The sequence below is a fragment of the Oenanthe melanoleuca genome, chromosome 25, assembly GCF_029582105.1.
Source record: "Oenanthe melanoleuca isolate GR-GAL-2019-014 chromosome 25, OMel1.0, whole genome shotgun sequence".
Lineage (NCBI taxonomy): Eukaryota > Metazoa > Chordata > Aves > Passeriformes > Muscicapidae > Oenanthe > Oenanthe melanoleuca.
The window spans coordinates 4,318,973-4,343,536 of record NC_079358.1 but is presented as its reverse complement, the minus strand read 5'-3'; the positions used below and the strand labels follow the sequence as shown (position 1 = coordinate 4,343,536).

At 51.0% G+C, this 24,564-nt stretch overlaps 1 protein-coding gene across 1 annotated transcript in view; it reads right to left on the bottom strand.

Annotated features, from left to right (window-relative positions):
- Nucleotides 1-3,210: 3,210 nt before the first annotated feature.
- LOC130262933 (spliceosome RNA helicase DDX39B) overlaps nt 3,211-24,564 on the bottom strand; it is a 32,253-nt gene continuing 10,899 nt past the window's right edge. Inside the window, exons 3-11 of the mRNA XM_056510438.1 lie at nt 22,047-22,174; nt 20,214-20,306; nt 17,719-17,902; nt 13,698-13,816; nt 10,768-10,899; nt 8,840-8,949; nt 7,201-7,345; nt 6,109-6,256; nt 3,211-3,570 (exon numbers count right to left, since the gene is read on the bottom strand). Of these exons, the coding sequence (XP_056366413.1) occupies nt 3,554-3,570; nt 6,109-6,256; nt 7,201-7,345; nt 8,840-8,949; nt 10,768-10,899; nt 13,698-13,816; nt 17,719-17,902; nt 20,214-20,306; nt 22,047-22,174 (1,076 nt within the window). The 3' untranslated portion in view covers nt 3,211-3,553. The remainder of the gene's footprint in view (nt 3,571-6,108; nt 6,257-7,200; nt 7,346-8,839; nt 8,950-10,767; nt 10,900-13,697; nt 13,817-17,718; nt 17,903-20,213; nt 20,307-22,046; nt 22,175-24,564) is intronic.

Genomic DNA, 24,564 nt, shown 5'->3' with positions numbered 1-24,564 from the left:
GTAGTCCAGGAGGGTTGTTAGTGGCCCACGGGTGTTGTTAGTAGCCCAGGAGGGCTGTCAGTAGTCCAGGAGGGTTGTTAGTGGCCCAGGAGGGTTGTCAGTAACCCAGGGGGGTTGTTAGTAGCCCAGGAGAGTTGTTAGTGGCCCAGGGTTGTTGTCAGTGGCCCAGGAGGGCTGTCAGTGGCCCAGGGTTGTTGTCAGTAGTCCAGGGGGGTTGTTAGTGGCCCAGGAGGGCTGTCAGTGGCCCAGGGGTGTTGTCAGTGGCCCAGGAGGGCTGTCAGTGGCCCAGGAGGGCTGTCAGTGGCCCAGGGGTGTTGTCAGTAGTCCAGGAGGGTTGTTAGTGGCCCACGGGTGTTGTTAGTAGCCCAGGAGGGCTGTCAGTAGTCCAGGAGGGTTGTTAGTGGCCCAGGAGGGTTGTCAGTAACCCAGGGGGGTTGTTAGTAGCCCAGGAGAGTTGTTAGTGGCCCAGGGTTGTTGTCAGTGGCCCAGGAGGGCTGTCAGTGGCCCAGGGTTGTTGTCAGTAGTCCAGGGGGGTTGTTAGTGGCCCAGGATGGTTGTCAGTAGTCCAGGGGGGTTGTTAGTGGCCCAGGGTTGTTGTCAGTAGTCCAGGGGGGTTGTTAGTGGCCCAGGAGGCTCCTGGGGGTCTTTTCCTATTCCTGGGCCATCATTGTTGGCTGCTGGTGGCCCATGAGCGTTCCTGGTGGTCCATCAGTGCTTTTGGTAGCCCAATAGTGTTTGCGGTAGTCCAGTAGTATTTCTGGTAGTCCATTACCATTCCTGGTAGCCCAAGGGCATTTTTGGTAGCCCAAGGCTGGTCCTGCTAGCCCGAGCCCCATCCCCACTCACCCAAGATGGCGCCGCGGCCGCGCCAAGACGCGCCGGGGTCACGTGACCGCCGCTGGCCCCGCCCCTTCCACCGCGAGCGCCCCCTGGCGGCGCAGAGACACAACGGCGCCATTTCACCCCAAACCGCTTTAATTTCACCCGAAACCGCTTTAATTTCACCCGAAACCGCTTTAATTTCACCCGAAATCGCTTTTATTTCACCCGAAATCGCTTTTATTCCACCCAAACCCGCGGCGCCCGCCCCTCCGCTCCCCCCTCGTCCGGCGGCGCTGTCAGTGCCGAGGTTTCCTCCGGGTCTGCGGAAGAAACGAGAGAAAATGGTGGAAATTGGGTCGGGGGGATTTCGGGAGAAAATGGTGGGAAATGGGTCGGGGGGATTTTGGGGGGTCCCGGGAGGGTCGGGGGGATTTTGGGGGGTCCCCGGCGGCGGCTCAGTGCGCTGCGGGTGTTTCCTCAGGGCGGATCGGAGCTTTTGAACCGGTTCCTCATCGCCGCCGCCGTGTGCAGGGACACGAAAGGTCACAAAAATCCTACCGGGGTCACCGGGATCTCACCTGGATCTCGAGGATTTTACCGGAGTCACGGCACCTGAAACACGCGGGGAAGAGGAAATGGGGTGAGACCGAGCCCTGGGGAAGCGGGGGGCGATTCTCGGGTGGGTTTTGGGGCGTCGCTCAGGCCGGTGCTGTCCTCAGGGGGCTCGGAGACTCTAGTCTTTGGCATCATCACCGCGACACCCCCGCGGATTTGGGGATATTTCCCCTCAAAAAGGGACCGGGAGCCTCAAATCAACCGGCCCAGTTTCTCCTCATGAAATAAAAGTCTTCCAAGAGCGGCGCAATTCCCCCAATCCGCCCCAAGAGACGCGATTCTCCCTCATGTCCGCCGATCTCCCCTCATGAAATCACCGAATTCCGCCTAAAACTTGTTCTAAGAGCGGCCCAATTCCCCCAACCCCCGATTCTCCCTCATGGCCGCCGGTCTCCCATCATAAAATCACCGAATTCCGCCTAAAACCTGTTCCAAGAGCGGCCTAATTCCCCCGAGACCCCCAGTCCGCCCCAAGACCCCCGATTCTCCCTCATGGCCGCCGATCTCCCCTCATAAAATCACCCAAATCCCCCCAAAATCTCTTCTAAGACCGCCCCGGAACCCCGGCCCGCCTCAAGACACCCGATCCTCCCTCATGGCCGGCGATCTCCCCTCACAAAATCAGCCAAATCCCCCCAAAACCTCTTCTAAAAGCGCCCCAGTTCGGCCAGTCCGCCCCAAGGCTCCCGATTCTCCCTCACAGTCGTCGATCTCCCCTCATAAAATCAGCCAAATGCCCCCAAAATCTCTTCTAAGAGCGCCCCAATTCCCCCAACCCCCGATTCTCCCTCACGGCCGCCGGTTTCCCCTCAGCTCCCCCCAGTTCCCCTCACGGCTCCGCTCCCGCCTCTCACCCGCTCCCGGCCGGAAGAGACTCGTCGCTCCCCCCGCCGCCCCTTTTATATGGCGGCAGAAGCCCCGCCCCCCGCAGGCCCCGCCCCCCACGGCCAAAATGGCGGCGGCGAAAGGCGGGAAATCAGGCCACGCCCCCTCCCGGTAGCAGAGTCCCGCCCCTTTAACCCCGCAGCCGCCCATAGCACAAGCCCCGCCCCTTTCTCCTTTTACGGGCAACTGTTCCCCAGAGACCCCGCCCCTTTCTCCTTTTACGGGCAACTGTTCCCCAGAGACCCCGCCCCTTTGTCCTTTTATGGGCGCCGGTTGCTCACAACGCTCCGCCCCTTCGCCTTTTATGGGCGGTTGCTCACAACGCTCTACCCCTTTCTCCTTTTATGGGCCCGTTACTCCCAAGCCCCGCCCCTTTGTCATTTAATGGGCGCCGGTTCCTCGCAAGTCCTGCCCCTTCTCTTTTTATGGATGCCGGTTCCTCGCAAAGCCCCGCCTTTTTCTCCTTTTATGGGCGTCGGTACATCTCAAGCCCCGCCCCTTTCTTTTATAGGCGCCCGCTGCTCGCAAAGTCCCGCCCTTTTTGCCTTTTATGGGCGTCGGTTCCTCACAACCCCCGCCCCTTTCTCCTGTTATGGGCGCCGGTTCCTCACAAGCCCCTCCCCTTTTGCCTTTTATGGGCGCCGGTTCCTCGCAAAGCCCCGCCCCTTTCTCCTTTTATGAGCGCCGGTTCCTCACAAGCCTCGCCCCTTTCTCCTTTTATGGGCGCCGGTTCCTCACAAGCCCCGCCCCTTTCTCCTTTTATGGGCGCCGGTTCCTCACAAGCCCCGCCCCTTTCTCCTTTTATGGGCGCCGGCTCCTCACAAGCCCCGCCCCTTTCTCCTTTTATGGGCGCCGGTTCCTCACAAGCCCCGCCCCCAGACGCTCGAGGCCGTTTCGGCAAAACTTTATTACCAAAAAAAACCAGAAATTTTACAGCCGGGGGGGTCGGGGGGGCCCCGGGGGGTTTGGGGGTCCCGGGGGGGGTTCGGGGGGTCCCCAGGCCCCTCCCCCAGCTGCTACACAGGGGAAACGTCACTTTTTTTTTTTTGTCTCTTTTCTTTTTTTTTTTTTTGTTTTTTTTTTCAGGCCTTTTTCTACAAAACCCCCGGGGAGGGGGGAGGGGGGGGGGGGCGGCCCAACCCCCCCGCGGCCGGGCCGGGTTTTGGGGGGAACTTGGGGGGGGTTCGGGGGGTCCCGGGGGGGTCCCGGCGGCGGCGGGGCCGGGGGGTCCTTATCGGGTCTGTTCAACTGTGGGGAGAGAGAGAAGAGGGGAGGGTCAGGAGAGCCCAAAAACACCCGGAGAGGGGAAAAAAACACCCCAGAAACAGCCAGGGAGGGGAAAAAAAACCCAGAGAGGGAAAAAAAAACCCCAAAAACACCCAGGGAGGGGAAAAAAACACCCCAAAAACAGCCAGGGAGGGGAAAAAACCCCAAAAAACAACCAGAGAGGGGAAAAAACACGCAGAGAGGGGAAAAAAAAACCCTAAAAATACCCAGAGAGGAGAAATAAAACCCAGAGAGGGGAAAAAAAAAACCAAAAACCAACAAAAAAACAACCAGAGAGGGGAAAACAAAACCCTAAAAATACCCAGAGAGGAGAAAAAACCCCAAAAAAACCAGAGAGGGGAAAAAAAAAACCCCAAAGTACCCAAGAGAGGAGAAAAAAAACCCAGAGAGGGGGAAAAAACACCCCAAAAAAAAAACCAGAGAGGGGAAAACATCCCCCAAAAACACCCAGAGAGGTGGAAACCACCCAAAAACTTCCCCAAATGCCCCCCAGGACCCCCAAAATCTCGCCAGGACCCCCCAAAAACTTCCCCAAATTGTCTCACTGTGGGAGATGTGGATCCCAGGGGGCAGCTCGCTGATGTTCACCCAAACCCTGCACCCCAAAACCCCCTAAAAACTCCCTAAAAACCCCCAAAAAAAACCCCTAAAAACCCCAAAAAAACCCCAAAATCCTTTTGGGAAGCCCCCAAAATCCCAAATTCTCTCTCACTGTAGGAGGAGATGTCGATCTCGTGGGGCAGCTCAATGATGTTCCCTCAAACCCTGCACCCAAAGCTCCCCAGGATCCCCTAAAAACTCCCAAAAAAACCCCAAAAAACCTCAAAAAAACCAAAAAAAAACCCCAAAAAACCCCAAAATCCTTTTGGGATCCCCCCAAAATCCCGAATTCTCTCTCTCTGTAGGAGGAGATGTCGATCTCGTGGGGCAGCTCGCTGATGTTCACCAAAACCCTGCACCCCAAAACCCCCTAAAAACCCCCAAAAAACCCCAAAAAAACCCCAAAATCCTTTTGGGATCCCCCCAAAATCCCGGATTCTCTCTCTCTGTAGGAGGAGATGTCGATCTCGTGGGGCAGCTCAATGATGTTCAATTAAACCCTGCACCCAAAACCCCCTAAAAACCCCCAAAAAACCCCCAAAGAAACCCCCAAAAAAACCCCAATAAAAACCCGAAAAAAACCCCAAAAAAAACCCCCTAAAAACCCCCAAAAAAAACCCCAAAATCCTTTTGGGATCCCCCCAAATCCCGGATTGTCTCTCACTGTAGGAGGAGATGTCGATCTCGTGGGGCAGCTCGCTGATGTTCAATTAAACCCTGCACCCCAAAACCCGCTAAAAACCCCCAAAAAAACCCCAAAAAACCCCAAAAAAACCCCAAAATCCTTTTGGGAAGCCCCCAAAATCCCAAATTCTCTCTCACTGTAGGAGGAGATGTCGATCTCGTGGGGCAGCTCAATGATGTTCCCTCAAACCCTGCACCCAAAGCTCCCCAGGATCCCCTAAAAACTCCCAAAAAAACCCCAAAAAACCTCAAAAAAAACCAAAAAAAAACCCCAAAAAACCCCAAAATCCTTTTGGGATCCCCCCAAAATCCCGAATTCTCTCTCTCTGTAGGAGGAGATGTCGATCTCGTGGGGCAGCTCGCTGATGTTCACCCAAACCCTGCACCCAAAACCCCCCAAAAAACCCCAAAAAAACCCTAAAAAAAACCCAAAAAAAACCCAAAAAACCCCCAAAAAAACCCCAAAATCATTTTGGGATCCCCCCAAAATTCTGAATTCTCTCTCACTGTAGGAGGAGATGTCGATCTCGTGGGGCAGCTCAATGATGTTCAATTAAACCCTGCACCCAAAACCCCCTAAAAACCCCCAAAAAAACCCCAAAAAACCCCCAAAAAAACCCAAAAAACCCGAAAAAACCCCAAAAAAAACCCCCTAAAAACCCCCAAAAAACCCCAAAAAAAACCCCAAAATCCTTTTGGGATCCCCCCAAATCCCGGATTCTCTCTCACTGTAGGAGGAGATGTCGATCTCGTGGGGCAGCTCAATGATGTTCACTCAAACCCTGCACCCCAAAACCCCCTAAAAACCCCCAAAAAAACCCCAAAAAAACCCCAAAAAACCCCAAAAAAAACCCCCAAAAAACCCCCAAAATCCCAGATTGTCTCTCACTGTAGGAGGAGATGTCGATCTCGTGGGGCAGCTCAATGATGTTCACTCAAACCCTGCACCCCAAAACCCCCTAAAAACCCCCAAAAAAACCCCAAAAAAACCCCAAAAAACCCCAAAAAAAACCCCCAAAAAACCCCCAAAATCCCAGATTGTCTCTCACTGTAGGAGGAGATGTCGATCTCGTGGGGCAGCTCGCTGATGTTCAATTAAACCCTGCACCCAAAACCCCCTAAAAACCCCCAAAAAAACCCCAAAAAAAACCCAAAAAACCCCCCAAAAACCCCAAAAAAACCCCAAAAAAACCCCCAAATCCCAGATTGTCTCACTGTAGGAGGAGATGTCGATCTCGTCGGGCAGCTCGCTGATGTTCACCTCGAACCGGTCCTGCACGTCGTTGAGGATTTTGGCGTCGTTCTCGTCCGACACGAAGGTGATGGCCAAGCCCTTGGTGCCGAAGCGCCCGGCCCGGGCCACCTGCGGCCACGGGGGGGTCAGGGGGGCCAGCAAGGGCTGGGACCCCAAAATCACCCCAAAAATGCCCTGGGAACCCAGAAATACCCAAAAAAACCAACCTGGGAACCCAAAATCACCCCAGAAAATGGCCTGGGAAACCCAGAAATACCCAAAAAAACCAACCTGGGAGCCGAAAAATAGCCCAGAAACCAACCTGGGAACCCCAAAACACCCCGGAAAATGGCCTGGGAACCCCAGAAATAGCCAAAAAAACACCCTAAAAATGTGCTGGGAACCCCAAAACACGCCAAAAAACACCCTGAAAAACAGGCTGGGAACCCAGAAGTACCCAAAAAAACCAACCTGGGAACCCAAAAATAGCCCAGAAACCAGCCTGGGAACCCAAAAATACTCTAAAAATGGCCTGGGAACCTCCCCCAAAACTCCCCCAAACCCCCTCAGACCCCCCATTTCCCCAACCTGTGCAGGTAGGTGTCCGAGTCCTCAGGCACATCCCCCCAAATCCCCCCCAAATCCCATCCAGGACCCCCCCAAACCCCCCCAAGACCCCCAGGACCCCCAAAACCCCCTCAGGACCCCAATAACCCCCCCATGCCTCCACCTGGTGCAGGCAGGTGTCCGAGTCCTCGGGCATGTCCCCCCAAACCCCCCCAAATCCCCCATAAACCCCTCCTAGGACCCCCAAATCCCCCCAACCTCCACCCAGGACCCCCCTAAATCCCCTCAGCCCCCCCCCAGGACCCCCAAAACCCCTCTAGGATCCCCAAATCTCCACCCGGGACCTTCACGACCCCCACCCTGTGCAGGCATGTGTCTGAATCCTCGGGCATGTCCCCCCAAAACCACCCCAGACCCCCTCAGGACCCCCCTAAATCCCCCCTAGGACCCCCATAACCCCCCCCCAAGCCCCCCCCAAAACCCCCCCAGGACCCCCCCAGGCCCACCCTGTGCAGGTAGGTGTCCGAGTCCTCGGGCATGTCGTAGTTGAAGGCGATGTTCACCCTCTCGATGTCCATCCCCCGCCCAAACAGGTTCGTGGCCACCAGGATGCGGCGCTGGAAGTCCTTGAACTGCTGGTACCGGGACAGCCTGGGGGGAACGGGGGAAATTTGGGGGATTTTGGGATTTTTGGGGTTCAGGGGGGTTTGGGGATAAATCCCTGAACTGCTGGTACCGGGACAGCCTGGGGAGGTTTGGGGGAAATTGGGGGAAATTTGGGGGATTTTGGGGTTTTTGGGTAAGTCCTTGAACTGCTGGTACCGGGACAACCCGGGGGGGGATTTGGGGGGAAATTGGGGGAAATTTGGGGGATTTTGGGGTTTTTGGGGGGTTTGGGCAAGTTCTTGAACTGCTGGTACCGGGACAGCCTGGGGGGGATTTGGGGGGAAATTTGGGGGAAAAATGGGGGTTTTTGGGGTTTTTGGGGTGTTTGGGATGAATCCTTGAACTGCTGGTACTGGGACAGCCTGGGGGGGGTTTTGGGGTTTTTGGGGTTCAGGGGGGTTTTGGGGTTTTTGGGGTTCAGGGGGGTTTTTTGGGGAATTCAGGGTTGGTTTTTGGGGGGTTCAGGATTGGTTTTTGGGGTGCTTTTGGGGTTTTTGGGATGAGTCTTTAAACTGCTGGTACTGGGACAGCCTGAGGGGATTTTGGGGTTCAGGAGGTTTTTGGGGTTCAGGAGGGTTTGGGGGTGTTCAGGACAGTTTTTTGGGTTGGTTTTTGGGGGTTTCAGGGTCAGTTTTTGGGGTGGTTTTAGGAGTTTTTGGGATAAATCCTTGAACTGCTGGTACTGGGACAGCCTGGGGGGAAATGGGGGGTTTTGGGGTTTTTGGGGTTCAGGGGGGTTTGGGGTTTTTGGGATGAGTCCTTGAACTGCTGGTACCGGGACAGCCTGGGGGGAACGAGGGTTTTGGGATTTTTGGGGGGTTTTGGGATTTTTTTGGGGTTCAGGAAGGGTTCAGGGGGGTTTGGGGTCTTTGGGATGAGTCCTTGAACTGCTGGTACCGGGACAGCCTGGGGGAAATGGGGGAAATTTGGGGGGAAAATGGGGGTTTTTGGGGTTTTTGGGATGAGTCCTTGAACTGCTGGTACCGGGACAGCCTGGGGGAAATGGGGGAAATTTGGGGGATTTTGGGATTTTTGGGGTGTTCAGGGGGGTTTTGAGGTTTTTGAGGTTCAGGGGGGTTTTTTGGGGAATTCAGGGTTGGTTTTTGGGGGTTTCAGGGTCAGTTTTTGGGGTGGTTTTGGGGTTTTTGGGATGAGTCCCTGAACTGCTGGTACCGGGACAGCCTGGGGGGGTTTGGGGGGTTTTGGGATTTTTGAGGGGGTTTTTGGGGTTCAGGGTCAGTTTTTGGGGTTCAGGGATCATTTTTGGGGTGTTTTTGGGTCAGTTTTCACCTCTCCTCCTGCGGCATGCCCCGGTGGATGGCGATGGCCGGGCAGGGGGAGCCCAGGGATGGATTTTTGGGGTTCAGGTCAGTTTTTGGGGTTCAGGTCAGTTTTTGGGGTTCAGGATGGTTTTGGGGTTCAGGGTCAGTTTTTGGGGTTCAGGTATGGTTTTTGGGGTGTTTTTGGGTCAGTTTTCACCTCTCCTCCTGCGGCATGCCCCGGTGGATGGCGATGGCCGGGAAGTTTTGCTCCACCAGCAGCTGGGCCAGGGCGATGCAGCGCTGAACCGACTTCACGAAAATCACAACCTGGGGCGGCCAAAAACGGGGGGTCAGAGCACCCCAAAACCTCCTGGGAGCACCCCAAAACCTCCTGGGGGCACCCCAGAACCTCCCTGGGAACCCCTAAACCCTGGGGGCACCCCAAAACCTCCTGGGGGCAACTCAGAACCCTCTGGGAACCCCAAAATCCCCCCCAGGAACCCCAAAACTCCTTGAGAACCCCAAAATCCCACCTGGGAACCCCAAAACTCTCCTGGGAACCCCAAAATTCCCCCCAGGAACCCCAAAACCCCCCCAAGACCAGGATTTACCCCAAAAAACAGTCCTGGGAACCCCAAAATCTCCCTGGGAACCCCAAAACCTTCTGGGAACCCCAAAATCCCACCTGGGCACCCCAAACCTACTGGGGACCCCAAAATCCCCCCCAGGAACCCCAAAATCCTTCCAAGACCAGGATCCACCCCAAAAATCAGTCCTGGGAACCCCAAAATCCCCTCCCAGAACTGGGATTCCCCCAATCCCACCTGAATTTTTGGGGGGATTCGTGGGAAATTTTGGGTGGATTTTTGGGGGGATTTTGAGTGGATTTTTGAGGGGATTTTGTGGGGATTTGGGGGGATTTTGGGGGGAATTTTGGATGGATTTTTGGGTAGATTTTTGGGGGATTTTTAGGGATTTGGGGGGATTTTTGGGTGGATTTTTTGGGATTTTGAGGGAATTTTTGCAGGGATTTTTAGGTGGATTTTGGGTGGATTTTTGGGTGGATTTTTGGAGATTTTTGGATGCATTTTTGGGGATTTATGGATGGATTTTTGGGTGGATTTTTGGAGATTTTTGGGGATTTTGGGTGAATTTTGAGTGAATTTTTGGGTGGATTTCTGGGGATTTTGGGGGGATTTTTGCAGCAATTTTTTGGTGGATTTTTGTGGGGATTTTTTGGGGGATTTTTGGGGATTTTGAGTGGATTTTTGGGAAGATTTTTGGGGATTTTGGCTGGATTTTGGGTGGAATTTTGCAGTGATTTTTGCAGGGATTTTGTTGGGATTTTTGGGTGGATTTTTAGGGATTTTGGGAGGATTTTTGGTGAATTTTTTGGGGGATTTTGGGGGAATTTTGGGAGGAATTTTGGGGATTTTGAGTGGATTTTTGGGAAGATTTTTGGGCATTTTTGGGTGGATTTTTGGGGGATTTTGGGTGAATTTTTGGGGATTTTGGATGGATTTTTGGGGATTTTGGGTGGAATTTTGCAGTGATTTTTGCAGGTATTTTTGGAGGGATTTTTGGGTGGATTTTTGGGGGATTTTTTGGGGATTTTGGGTGGATTTTGGGTGAAAATTTGCAGTGATTTTTGCAAGGATTTTTGCAAGGATTTTGGGAGGATTTTGGGTTGATTTTGGGGGAATTTGGGGGATTTTTGGGGGGATTTTTGGGGATTTGGGGTGAATTTTTGGGGGGGGGATTTTGGGGAATTTTTGCAGTGATATTTCCAGGGATTTTTGGGGATTTTGGGTGGATTTTTGCAGTGATATTTCCAGGGATTTTTGGGGATTTTGGGTGGATTTTGTGGGATTTTTGAGTGGACTTTGGTCGGATTTTTGCAGGGATTTTTGCAGGGATTTTACAGGGATTTTTAGGTGGATTTTGGGTGGATTTTTGGGTGGATTTTTCATGATTTTTGCAGGGATTTTTGGCGATTTTTGGGTAGATTTATGTGGGGATTTTGAGTGAATTTTTGCAGAGATTTTTGAGGATTTTGTTGGGATTTTTGTGCCGATTTTTGGTGTTTTTGGGCGGATTTTCCTGCTGATTTTTGCAGGGATTTTTCTGGGAGGATTTTGGGGTTACCTGGTTGAACTCCAGCACATCAAGCAGGTCGAAGAGTTTCCTGTTCTTCTCGTTGTCCTTGAGTTTGACATAATATTGCTGCAGCCCGTGGAGCGTCAGCTTCGTCTCGTCGTCCACGAAAATCTCCATGGGCTGGGGGGGAAAAGGTGCTGAGCCCTGGCCTAAGCACCCCAAAAAGCACCCCAAAATCGCCCCAAAATCACCCCAAAAACTGCACCCCAAAATCACCCCAAAAATACCACCAAAAATCACCCCAAAATCACCCAAAAATCACCAAAAATCAACCCAAAATCACCCAAAAATCCATCCCCCAAAATACCCCAAAAATCCATCCCAAAATCACCCAAAAATCATCCCAAAAATCACCCCAAAAATCACCCCAAAATACCCCAAAAATCACCCAAAAATCACCCCAAAAATAACCCCAAAATCACTGCAAAATCACCCCAAAAATCACCCCAAAAATCAGCCCAAAATCCACAGAATTCAACCAAAAATCACCCCAAAATAACACCAAAATCACCCCAAAAATCACCCCAAAAATCACCCCAAAATCACCCAAAAATCACCCCAAAAATCACCCCAAAAATCACCCAGAAATATCCCAAAAATCACCCCAAAAATCAGCCAAAAATCACCCCAAAATCACCCAAAAATCACCCCAAAAATCACCCCAAAAGCACCCCAAAAAACCTAAAAGATCACCCAAAAATCAGCCCCAAATCAGCCCAAAATCACCCCAAAAATCAGCCCAAAAATCAACCCAAAATCACCCAAAAATCGCACCAAAAATCACCCCAAATCAGCCCCAAATCACCCCAAAAATCAGCCCAAATCACCCCAAAAATCCACATGGAACCCCAAAATCCAGACTTAGGCACCCCCAGCTCCCCTCAAAGACCCAAAAACTGCCCCAGGGACCCCAAAAAGAGTCTCCAGGACCCCAAAAAAAGTCTCAAGGATCCCAAAACTGCCCCTGAGACCCCCAAAATTCAGCTCATGAACCCCAAAACTGCCCCTGACACCCCAAAAAAAGTCTCAAGGGACCCCAAAATTATTCCTGAGACCCCCAAAAAAGTCTCAAGGACCCCAAAATTGTCTCTGAGACCCCCAAAATTCAGCTCAAGGACCCCAAAACTGCCCCTGACACCCCAAAAAAAGTCTCAAGAATTAAAAAATTGTCCCTGAGACCCCCAAAAAAAATCTCCAGGACCCCAAAACTGCCTCTGAGACCCCAAAAGGAGCCTCAAGATCCCCAAAATTCATCTCAAGGACCCCAAAATCTGCCCCTGACACCCCAAAATAGAACCTCAAGAATTACAAAATTGTCCCTGAGACCCCCAAAAGAGTCTCCAGGACCCCAAAATTGATGGAGACCCCCCCAAAAAATCAGTTTTAGGACCCCAAAAAGAGGCTCCCAGACCCCAAAGAGTCTCAAGGACCCCAAAACTGCCCCTGACACCCCAAAAAAAGTCTCAAGGGACCCCAAAATTATTCCTGAGACCCCCAAAAAAGTCTCAAGGACCTCAAAATTGTCTCTGAGACCCCCCAAAATTCATCTCATGGACCCCAGAACTGCCCCTGACACCCCAAAAAGAGCCTTGAGGACCCAAAATTGACCCTGAGACCCCAAAAAAGAACCTCAAGACCCCCAAAAAATCCTCCAGGACACCAAAAAGAGACTCCAGGACCCCCAAAAAAAGTCTCAAGGACTCCAAAACTGCCCCTGAGACCCAAAAAAGTCTCAAGGACCCCAAAACTGCCACTGAGACCCCAAAAGAGGCTCCAGGTTCCTCCCCCACCCTCGGGTTTCCCCCCAGCCCCTCCCCCCCTGCCCCGCCCCTCCCCCACACCCCGATCCTGCGTGGGGGCTCCGAGGCCGAAGGAGGAGGAGGAGGAGGAGGGTGGGGGAGGGGCGAATCTCCCAGACCCCTCCCCCTCCATCCTCGACTTTTTTTTTTTTCCTTTTTTCAGTTTTTTTTTCTCGGAGGAAGGGGAGGGGAGGGTGGGGGAGGGGTCCCGGAGATTCGCCCCTCCCCCTCTCCATCCTCAGCATTTTTTTTTTTTTTACTTTTTTCGGGTTTTTTTTGCTTTTTTTTTTTTTACTTTTTTAGGGTTTTTTTCCGCGGAGGAGGAGGGTGGGGGAGGAGCGAATCTCCCGGACCCCTCCCCCCCCATCTTTGGCTTTTTTTTTCCTTTTTTCGGGTTTTTTTTTTTGCTTTTTTTCATCCTCCAGCAAGAGGAGGAGGGTGGGGGAGGGGCGAATCTCCCGGACCCCTCCCCCTCCATCTTTGGCTTTTTTTTTTTTACTTTTTTCGGTTTTTCTTTTTGCTTTTTTTTTTCCTTTTTTCGGTTGTTTTTCTCGGAGGAAGGGGAGGGGAGGGGTGGGGGAGGGGCGAATCTCCCGGACCCCTGCCCCCCCATCTTTGGCTTTTTTTTTTTTTACATTTTTCGGGTTTTTTTTTGCTTTTTTTTCTCATCTTCCAGCAAGAGGAGGAGGAGGAGGAGGGGGAGGGGTCCCGGAGATTCGCCCCTCCCCCTCTCCATCCTCAGCATTTTTTTTTTTTACTTTTTTCGGTTTTTTTTCGCGGAGCAGGAGGGTGGGGGAGGGGCGAATCTCCCAGACCCCTCCCCCTCCATCTTTGCCTTTTTTTTTTTTTACATTTTTCGGTTTTTTTTTTTTTGCTTTTTTTTTTTTTACTTTTTTCGGGTTTTTTTTTTTGCGGAGGAGGAGGGGGGGGAGGGGCGAATCTCCCAGACCCCTCCCCCTCCATCTTTGCCTTTTTTTTTTTTTTTCCTTTTTTCGGTTTTTTTCCCGGAGGAAGGGGAGGGGAGGGAGGGGGGGGAGGGGCGCCGGGGCTGCTCCGCCGGCGGGGGGGGTGGGGGAGGGGCGCGGGGGGGAGGGGCGGCGTTGGGAGCCGTTCATTTACATCCTGCATGAACTTGCGGCAGACGGGCCGGATCTCCTTGCTGAGGGTGGCGCTGAACATCATCACCTGCTTCTCGTGCGGCGTCATCCGGAAAATCTCCTGCACGTCCCGCCGCATGTCTGGGGGAGGGAGAGGAGAGGGGTCAGGAGGGGGTTGGGGAGAGAAAAAATGGGGTCGGGGAGGGAAAAAATGGGGTCAGGGAGCGAAAAAATGGGGTCAGGGACACCAAAAATGGGGTCAGGGAGGGCAAAAATGGGGTTAGGGACACCAAAAAATGGGGTCAGGGAGCGAAAAAATGGGGTCAGGGACACCAAAAATGGGGTTAGGGAGGGAAAAAATGGGATTAGGGAGCGAAAAAAATGGGGTTAGGGAGGGAAAAAATGGGGTCAGGGACACCAAAAATGGGGTTAGGGACACCAAAAATGGGGTTAGGGAGCGAAAAAATGGGGTCAGGGAGGCCAGAAATGGGGTCAGGGACACCAAAAATGGGGTTAGGGACCTCAGAATTTGGGTTAAGGACCCCAAAATCAGGGTTAGGGACACCAAAAATGGGATCAGGGACCCTAAAAATGGGTCAGGGATTCCAAAAATGGCATAAGGGACCCAAAAAATGGGGTCAGAGACACCAAAAATGGGGTTAGGGAACAAAAAAATGGGGTCAGGGAGACCAGAAATGGGATCAGGGACACCAAAAATGGGATAAGGGAACCCAAAAATGGGATAAGGGAGCCCAAAATTGGGATTAGGGAGCCCAAAAATGGGGTTAAGGACCCTAAAATTGGGGTCAGGGAGCCCAAAATGGGGTAAGGGATTCCAAAAATAGGATAAGTGACCCAAAAAATGGGGTCAGGGATACCAAAAATGGGATAAGGGATCCCAAAAATGGGGTTAAGGACCCTAAAATGGGGTTAGGGACACCAAAAATGGGGTCAGGGACCCCAAAATTTGGGTTAGGGAGCCCAGAAAGGGGATTAGGGAACCTAAAAATGGGATCAGGGACCCAGAAATGGGGTCAGGGAGGCCAGAAAGGGGTTTGGGGACCCCAAAAATGGGGTTAGGGACCCAAAAAATGGGATTGGGGAGCCCAAAAATGAGATTGGAGACACCAAAAATGGGGTAAGGGAGCCTAAAAATGGGATTAGGGACCCCAAAAATGAGATTAGGGAGCCCAGAAATGGGATCAGGGACACCAAAAATGAGGTTAGGGAGACCAAAATTGGGGTTAAGGACCGTAAAAATGGGGTTAGGGACCCAAAAAATGGGATTGGGGAGCCCAAAAATGAGATCAGGCACACCAAAAAAAGGGACAAGGGATCCCAAAATTGGGATTAGGGAACCCAGAAATGGGTCAGGGAGCCCAAAAATGGGGTTAAGAACCCCAAAAATGGGATCAGGGAGCCCAAAATTGGGATTTGGGACCCCAAAAATGGGTCAGGGAGGCCAGAGAGGGGGTTGGGGACCCCAAAAATGAGATCAGGGACCCCAAAAATGGGGTTAGGGACACCAAAATTGGTCAGGGATGCCAAAATTGGGATCAGGGAGACAAAAAATGGAATAAGGGAGCCCAAAAATGGGGGAAAGGGGGTCAGGGACCCCAAAAATGGGATCAGGGAGCCCAAAAATGGGGTCAGGGACCTAAAAAACGGGGCCAGGGACCCCAAAAATGGGATCAAGGACCCCAAAATTGGGGAGAAAGGGAATTGGGATCCCAAGGACTGGATCAGGATCCCAAAACCCTGAACTGGGATCCCAAAAACCTGAATTAAAACTCCAAAAACCTGAATTAAAACCCCAAAATGCTGAATTAAAACCCCAAAACTCTCAATTAAAACCCCAAAACTCTCAATTAAAACCCCAAAACTCTCAATTAAAACCCCAAAACTCTCAATTAAAATCCCAGAATGTCGAATTAAGATCCCAGGCACTAGATTAGGACCCCAAACCCCCAAATTAAAACCCCAAACCCCTAAATTGGGACCCCAAAAACCTAAATTAAATTCCCATTATGCTGAATTAAAACCCCAAAGCCCTCAGTTAAACCCACAAAACTCTGAATTAAGATCCCAAAATCCTGAATCAGGACCCCAAAATGCTGAATTAAAACCACAAACCCCAAATTAAATCCCCAAACCCCTGAATTAAAACCCCAAAATGCTGAATAAGGATCTCAAAACCCTAAACTGGGACCCCAAAAACCTGATTTAGGAACCCAAAATTTTGAATTAAAACCCCAAAACTCGGAATTAGGATCCCAAAATCCTAAATTAGGACCTGGTGCTGCCCCCATCCCATAATAACCCCGGGATGACGTATCTGGGGGTTCCCCCATCCCATAATAACCCCGTGATGACGTAATTGGGGATCCCCCATCCCATAATAACCCCAGGATGTCATGTTGGGGTTCCCCCATCCCATAATGATGTAATTGGGTTCCTACATCCCATAATAACCCCATGATGTCATGTTGGGGTTCCCCATCCCATAATAACCCCATGATGACATAATTTGGTTCCTACATCCCATAATAACCCCATGATGACGTATTTGGGGTTCCCCCATCCCATAATAACCCCAGGATGACGTAATTGGGGTTCCCCCATCCCATAATAACCCCATGATGACGTATTTGGGGGTTCCCCCATCCCATAATAACCCCATGATGACGTAATTGGGGTTCCCCCATCCCATAATAACCCCATGATGACGTAATTGGGGTTTCCCCCATCCCATAATAACCCCATGATGTCATGTTGGGGTTCCCCCATCCCATAATGATGTAATTGGGTTCCTACATCCCATAATAACCCCATGATGACGTATTTGGGGGTTCCCCCATCCCATAATAACCCCATGATGTCATGTTGGGGTTCCCCCATCCCATAATAACCCCAGGATGACGTGTTGGGGTTTCCCCATCCCATAATAACCCCAGGATGTCATGTTGGGGTTCCCCCATCCCATAATAACCCCAGGATGTCATGTTGGGGTTCCCCCATCCCATAATGATGTAATTGGGTTCCTACATCCCATAATAACCCCATGATGTCATGTTGGGGTTCCCCCATCCCATAATCCCCCATGATGACGTATTGGGGGTTCCCCCATCCCATAATAACCCCATGATGACATGTTGGGGTTCCCCCATGATGACGTATTTGGGGGTTCCCCCAGGATGACGTCATTGGGATTCCCCCAGGCTCACCCAGCTGCTCCAGCATCTTGTCACACTCGTCCAGGATGAAGTGCTTGATGTGTTTGGGGTTCCCCCATGATGTCATGCTTGTGTTTGGGGATTCCCCCATCCCATAATAACCCATGATGACGTGTTGGGGTTCCCCCATGATGATGTAATTGGGGATTCCCCCAGGCTCACCCAGCTGCTCCAGCATCTTGTCGCACTCGTCCAGGATGAAGTGCTTGATGTGTTTGGGGTTCCCCCATCCCATGATCTCCCATGATGACGTGTGGGGATTCCCCCATGATGTCATGTTTGTGTTGGGGATTCCCCCATCCCATAATAACCCATGATGACGTCATTGGGATTTCCCCAGGCTCACCCAGCTGCTCCAGCATCTTGTCACACTCGTCCAGGATGAAGTGCTTGATGTGTTTGGGGTTCCCCCATGATGTCATGTTTATGTTAGGGATTCCCCCATCCCATAATAACCCCAGGATGACGTGTTTCTCACCCAGCTGCTCCAGCATCTTGTCGCACTCGTCCAGGATGAAGTGCTTGATGTGTTTGGGGTTCCCCCATGATGTCATGCTTGTGACTGGGGATTCCCCCATCCCATAATAACCCACGATGATGTAATTGGGGTTTCCCATCCCATAATAACCCCCACTCACCCAGCTGCTCCAGCATCTTGTCGCACTCATCCAGGATGAAGTGCTTGATGTGTTTGGGGTTCCCCCATGATGTCATGTTTGTGTTTGGGGGTTCCCCCATCCCATAATAACCCATGATTATGTAATTGGGTTTCCCCATCCCATAATAACCCCAGGATGACGTGTTTCTCACCCAGCTGCTCCAGCATCTTGTCGCACTCGTCCAGGATGAAGTGCTTGATGTGTTTCAGGTTCAGGCTCTTGTTCCGGGCCAGCGCCAGGATCCTGCCCGGCGTCCCCACCACGATGTGGGGGCAGTTCTTCTTCAGCACCTCCTCGTCCTTCTTGATGGACAGGCCCCCGAAGAACACTGCCACCTGTGGCCAAAAATGTCCCAAAAAAATCACAAAAATATCCTAAAATTATCCTGGAATTATCCTGAAAATATCCTAAAGTATAGGTGAGAGACCCCTGAAAAACACGGCCACCTGTGTCCAAATATGTCCCAAAAAAATCACAAAGATATCCTAAAATTATCCTGGAATTATCCTGGAATTATCCTGAAAATATCCTGAAAATATTCTAAAATATAGGTGAGAGACTCCCGAAAAACACTGCCACCTGTGTCCAAATATGTCCCAAAAAAATCACAAAAATATCCTAAAATTATCCTGGAATTATCCTGAAAATATCCTAAAGTATAGGTGAGAGACCCCTGAAAAACACGGCCACCTGTGTCCAAATATGTCCCAAAAAAATCACAAAGATATCCTAAAATTATCCTGGAATTATCCTGGAATTATCCTGAAAATATCCTGAAAATATTCTAAAATATAGGTGAGAGACTCCCGAAAAACACTGCCACCTGTGTCCAAATATGTCCCAAAAAAATCACAAAAATATCCTAAAATTATCCTGGAATTATCCTGAAAATACCCTAAAGTATAGGTGAGAGACCCCCGAAGAACACTGCCACCTGTGGCCCAAAATATCCTAAATTATCCTGGAATTATCCTGAAGTTATCCTAAAATTATCCTGAAAATATCCTAAAAATATCCTGAAAATATCTTAAAATTATTCTGAAATTATCCTGAAAATATCCTGGAATTATCTTGAAATTATCCTGGAATTATCCTGGAATTATCCTGAAGTTATCCTGAAATTATCCTAAAAATATCCTGAATTATCCTGAAATTATCTTGAAAATATCCTGAAATTATCCTGAAAATATCCTGAAAATTATCCTGAAATTATCCTGAAATTATCCTGAAAATATCCTAAAGAATGGCTAAGAGATCTCTGAAAAACACTGCCACCTGTGCCCCAAAAATATCCCAAAAAAATCACAAAAATATCCTAAAATTATCCTAAAATTATCCTGGAATTACCATGAACATGTCCTGGAATTATCCTGAAATTATCCTGAAATTATCCTGAAATTATCCTGAAAATATCCTGAAAATATCCTGGAATTATCCTGATTTTATCCTAAAATTATCCTGAAAATATCCTGAAAATATCGTGAAAATATCATGAAAACATCCTGAATTTATCCTGAAATTATCCTGAAATTATCCTAAAGTATGGCTGAGAGAACCCTGAAGAACACTGCCACCTGTATCCCTAAATATCCTAAATTAATCTAAAAATATCCTGAAAATATCCTAAAATTATCCTGAAAATATTCTGAAATTATCCTGAAAATATTCTGAAATTATCCTGAAAACGTCCTGAAATCATCCTGGAATTATCCTGAAATTATCCTAAAATTATCCTGAAAATATCCTAAAATTATCCTGAAAATATTCTGAAATTATCCTGAAAATATTCTGAAATTATCCAGAAAATGTCCTGAAATCATCCTGGAATTATCCTGAAATTATCCTAAAATTATCCTGAAAATAACCTAAAATTATCCTAAAATCATCCTAAAAATATCCTGAAAATATCCTGAAGTTATCCTAAAATTATCCTGAAATTATCCTAAAAATATTCTGAAATTATCCTGAAAATGTCCTGAAATCATCCTGGAATTATCCTAAAAATATCCTCAAATTATCCCAAAATTATCCTGAAATTATCCTAAAAATATCCTGAAATTATCCTGAAATTATCCCAAAATTACCCTGAAAATATCCTGAAATTATTCTAAAAATATCCTAAAAAAACCCTAAAATTACCCTAAAAATATTCCGAAAAAATCCTAAAATTATCCCAAAATTATCCTAAAAGTATCCCAAAAATATCCTAAAAATCTGAGGGAGAGCGCCCCAAAAGCCACAGCTACCTGTGCCCCAAAAATCCCAAAACCAGCCAAAAATCCCCTCAGAGCCCCCCAAAAACCCTCAGAGCCCCCCAAAAACCCCCCAAATCCCCCCCAAAAACCCCTCAGAGCCCCCCAAAAACCCCTCAGAGCCCCCCAAAAACCCCTCAGAGCCCCCCAAAAACCCCCCAAATCCCCCCCAAAAACCCCCCAAATCCCCCCCAAAAACCCCTCAGAGCTTCCCAAAAACCCCTCAGAGCCCCCCAAAAACCCCCCAAATCCCCCCCAAAAAACCCCCCAAAAACCCCTCAGAGCCCCCCAAAAACCCCTCAGAGCTTCCCAAAAATCCCCTAAATCCTCCCCAAAAACCCCCCAGAGCCCCCCAAAAACCCCCCAAAAACCCCCCAACCCCCCCCAGCCCCACCTTGACGCTGGGCATGTACTTGGAGAAGCGCTCGTACTCCTTGCTGATCTGGAAGGCGAGTTCACGGGTGTGGCACATCACCAGCACGGACACCTGGGGACAGGGACAGGGACACCTGAGTGACACCTGAGTGACAGCTGGGGACACCTGAGTGACACCTGAGTGACAGCTGAGTGACAGCTGGGGACACCTGAGTGACAGCTGGGGACACCCCATGAACCCCCTGGGCCCCCTGAGCTCACGGGTGTGGCACATCACCAGCACGGACACCTGGGGACAGGGACACCTGTGAGACACCTGGGGACACCTGGGGACACCTGAGTGACACCTGATTGACAGCTGGGAACACCTGAGTGACACTTGACTGACATGTGAGTGACACCTGAGTGACACCTGGGGACATGGGACAGGGACACCTGAGTGACAGAGAGACACCTGGGGACACTGACTGACACCTGAGTGACACCTGAGAGACACCCCCTGAGCTCACGGGTGTTGCACATCACCAGCATTGGCACCTGGGGACAGGGACACCTGAGTGACACCTGAGTGACACTGAGAGACACCTGGGGACACTGAGTGACACCTGAGTGAAACCTGAGTGACACCTGAGTGACACCTGGGTGGCACCTGGAGACACCTGAGTGACACCTGGGGACACTTGAGTGACACTGAGAGACACCTGGGGACACTGAGTGACACCTGAGTGACACCTGGGTGGCACCTGGAGACACCTGGGTGACACCTGAGTGACACTGAGAGACACCTGGGTGACACCTGGGGACACCTGAGTGACACTGAGAGACACCTGGGGACACTGAGTGACACCTGAGTGACACCTGGGTGGCACCTGGAGACACCTGGGTGACACCTGAGTGACACTGAGAGACACCTGGGTGACACCTGGGGACACCTGAGTGACACTGAGAGACACCTGGGGACACTGAGTGACACCTGAGTGAAACCTGAGTGACACCTGGGTGACACCTGGGTGACACCTGGAGACACCTGGGTGACACCTGAGTGACACCTGGGTACACCTGAGTGACACTGAGAGACACCTGGGGACACTGAGTGACACCTGAGTGACACCTGGAGACACCTGGGTGACACCTGGGGACACCTGAGTGACACTGAGAGACACCTGGGGACACTGAGTGACACCTGAGTGACACCTGAGTGGTACCTGGAGACACCTGGGTGACACCTGAGTGACACCTGAGTGACAGCTGGGGACAGGGACACCTGAGTGACACCTGAGTGGCACCTGGAGACACCTGGAGACACCTGGGTGACACCTGAGTGACACCTGAGTGACAGCTGGGGACAGGGACACCTGAGTGACACCTGGAGACACCTGGGGACACCTGAGTGACACTGAGAGACACCTGGGGACACTGAGTGACACTTGAGTGACACCTGGGTGACACCTGGGGACACCTGAGTGACACTGAGAGACACCTGGGGACACCTGAGTGACAGCTGGGGACACCAGGGGACACTGAGTGACACCCCGAGCTCACAGGTGTGGCACATCACCAGCACGGACACCTGGGGACAGGGACACCTGTGTGACACCTGAGTGACATGTGAGTGACACCTGAGTGCCCTGTGCCCCCCTGTGCCCCCCCAGTGCCCCCCAGGACCCCCCTGTGCCCCCCTGTGCCCCCCAGGACCCACCTGGCCGGTGACGGGCTCCAGCTGCTGCAGGGTGGCCAGCACGAACATGGCTGGGTTTGCCCCGTGCCCTGTGCCCCCCCTGTGCCCCCTGTGCCCCCCCTGTGCCCCCTCCCCAGCCCCCCAGGACCCCCAGGACCCCTCCCCAGCTCTGACCTGGCCGGTGACGGGCTCCAGCTGCTGCAGGGTGGCCAGCACGAACACGGCCGTCTTGCCCATGCCGGACTTGGCCTGGCACAGCACGTCCATGCCCAGGATGGCCTGGGGGATGCACTCGTGCTGCACTGGGGGGACACGGACAGGGGTCAGCGGGGTGGGGACACAGGACACAGAGACACCCCCAAAATAGCACAGACACCCCAAAAAACACAGAGACACCCCCAAATAGCACAGACACCCCAAAAACCACAGAGACACACAGAACACAGAGACACCCCCAAATAGCACAGAGACACGCCAAAAACCACAGAGACATCCCAAAAAACAGAGACACCTTAAATGTCACAGACACCCCAAAAAATACAGAGACGCACAGAACACAGAGACACCCCAAAAAACAGGCACCTAGAACAGCACAATGACACCCAGAACAGCAGAGACACCCCAAAAAAACCAGAGACACTCCAAAAAACAGACACCCTAAATGTCACAGACACCCCAAAAAACACAGAGACACCCCAAAAAATACAGAGACACACAGAACACAGAGACACCCCTAAACAGCACAGAGACACCCAAAAAAACAGAGACAACCAGAACAGCAGAGATACCCCAGAAATCAGACACCCAGAACAGCACAGAGACACCCATATAAACAGAGACCCAAAAAACAGACACCCTAAATGTCACAGACACCCTAGAAAATAGAGACACCCCAAATATCACAGACACCCCAAAAAACACAGACCCCCAGAACAGCACAGAGACACCCTAAATATCACAGACACCCTAAATACCACAGACACCCAGAACAGCAGAGACACACAAAACACAGAGACACCCCAAAATATCAGAGACCCCCAAACAGCACAGAGACACCACAAACACCAGAGACACACAGAACACAGAGACACCCCAAACAGCAGAGACACACAGAACAGCAGAGACACCCCAAACAGCAGACACCCCAAGTATCACAGAAACACCGCAAAGAGCACTGACACCCCAAAATATCACAGACACCCTAAATATGACAGACACTCAAACTATCAGACACTCAAAATATCAGAGACACCCCAAACACCACAGAGACACCCCAAAAAACACAGACACCCAGAACAGTACAGAGACACCCCAAAAAAACACAGACACTCCAAAATATCAGAGACACTCCAAATGTCACAGAGACACCCCAAAAAACACAGAGACACCCCAAAATATCACAGAGACACACAGAACAGCAGACACCCTAGAAAACAGAGACACCCCAAATATCACAGACACCCCAAAAAATACAGAAACACCCAGAACAGCAGAGACACCGCCAGAACAGCACAGAGACACCCCAAACAGCACAGAGACACCCCAAATATCACAGAGACACACAGAACAGCAGAGACACCCAAGAAAACACAGAGATACCCCAAATATCACAGACACCCCAAAAAACACAGACACCCAGAACAGCACAGAGACACAAAACACAGAGACACCCCAAAATAGCACAAAGACACCCAAACAGCACAGAGACACCCCCAAATATCACAGAGACACCCCAAAATATCAGAGACACCCAGAACAGCAGAGACACTCAATATCACAGAGACACCCTAAATATCACAGACACCCCAAACAGCACAGAGGCACCCAGAACAGCACAGAGACACCCCGCAAAACACAGAGACACCAGAGCATCAGAGACACCCCAAAAACAGAGACAGCCCAAACAGCACAGACACACAGAACAGCAGAGACACCCCAAAAAACAGATACACACAAAACAGCACAGACACCCATAAAAACACAGAGACATCCCAAAAAACACAGAGACACCCCAAAAAACACAAACACCCAGAGTATCACAGAGACACCCCAAAATATCACAGAGACACCCAGAAGACAGAGACACCCCAAAAAGCACAGACACCCAAAACAGCAGAGACACCCCAAATATCACAGAGGAACCCCAAAATATCAGAGACCCCAGCAGAGACACCCCAAATATCACAGAGACACCCCAAACATCTGAGAGACACCCCAAAAAAAACCAGAGACACCCCAAATATCACAGAGTCACCCTAGAATATCAACAGAGACCCCCAGAGCACCCCAGGGGGTCCCAAAGCCCCCAGGGCTCCCCAGGACACCCCAAACTCAGTGTGGCTACCTTCAGAGCGCTGCTGGAAGCCACAGGCCTGCCAGCCTGTGCCAAACTGGCCCCTGTGGCTATCCCCAATCCCAGTGTGGCTATCCCCAGTCCCAGTGTGGCTATCCCCAATCCCAGTGTGGCTATCCCCAATCCCAGTGTGGCTATCCTCAATCCCAGTGTGGCTATCCCCAATCCCCTGTGGCTATCCCCAATCCCACTGTGGCTATCCCCAATCCCACTGTGGCTATCCCCAATCCCACTGTGGCTATCCCCAGTCCCAGTGTGGCTATCCCCAATCCCAGTGTGGCTATCCCCAATCCCAGTGTGGCTATCCCCAATCCCCTGTGGCTATCCCCAATCCCAGTG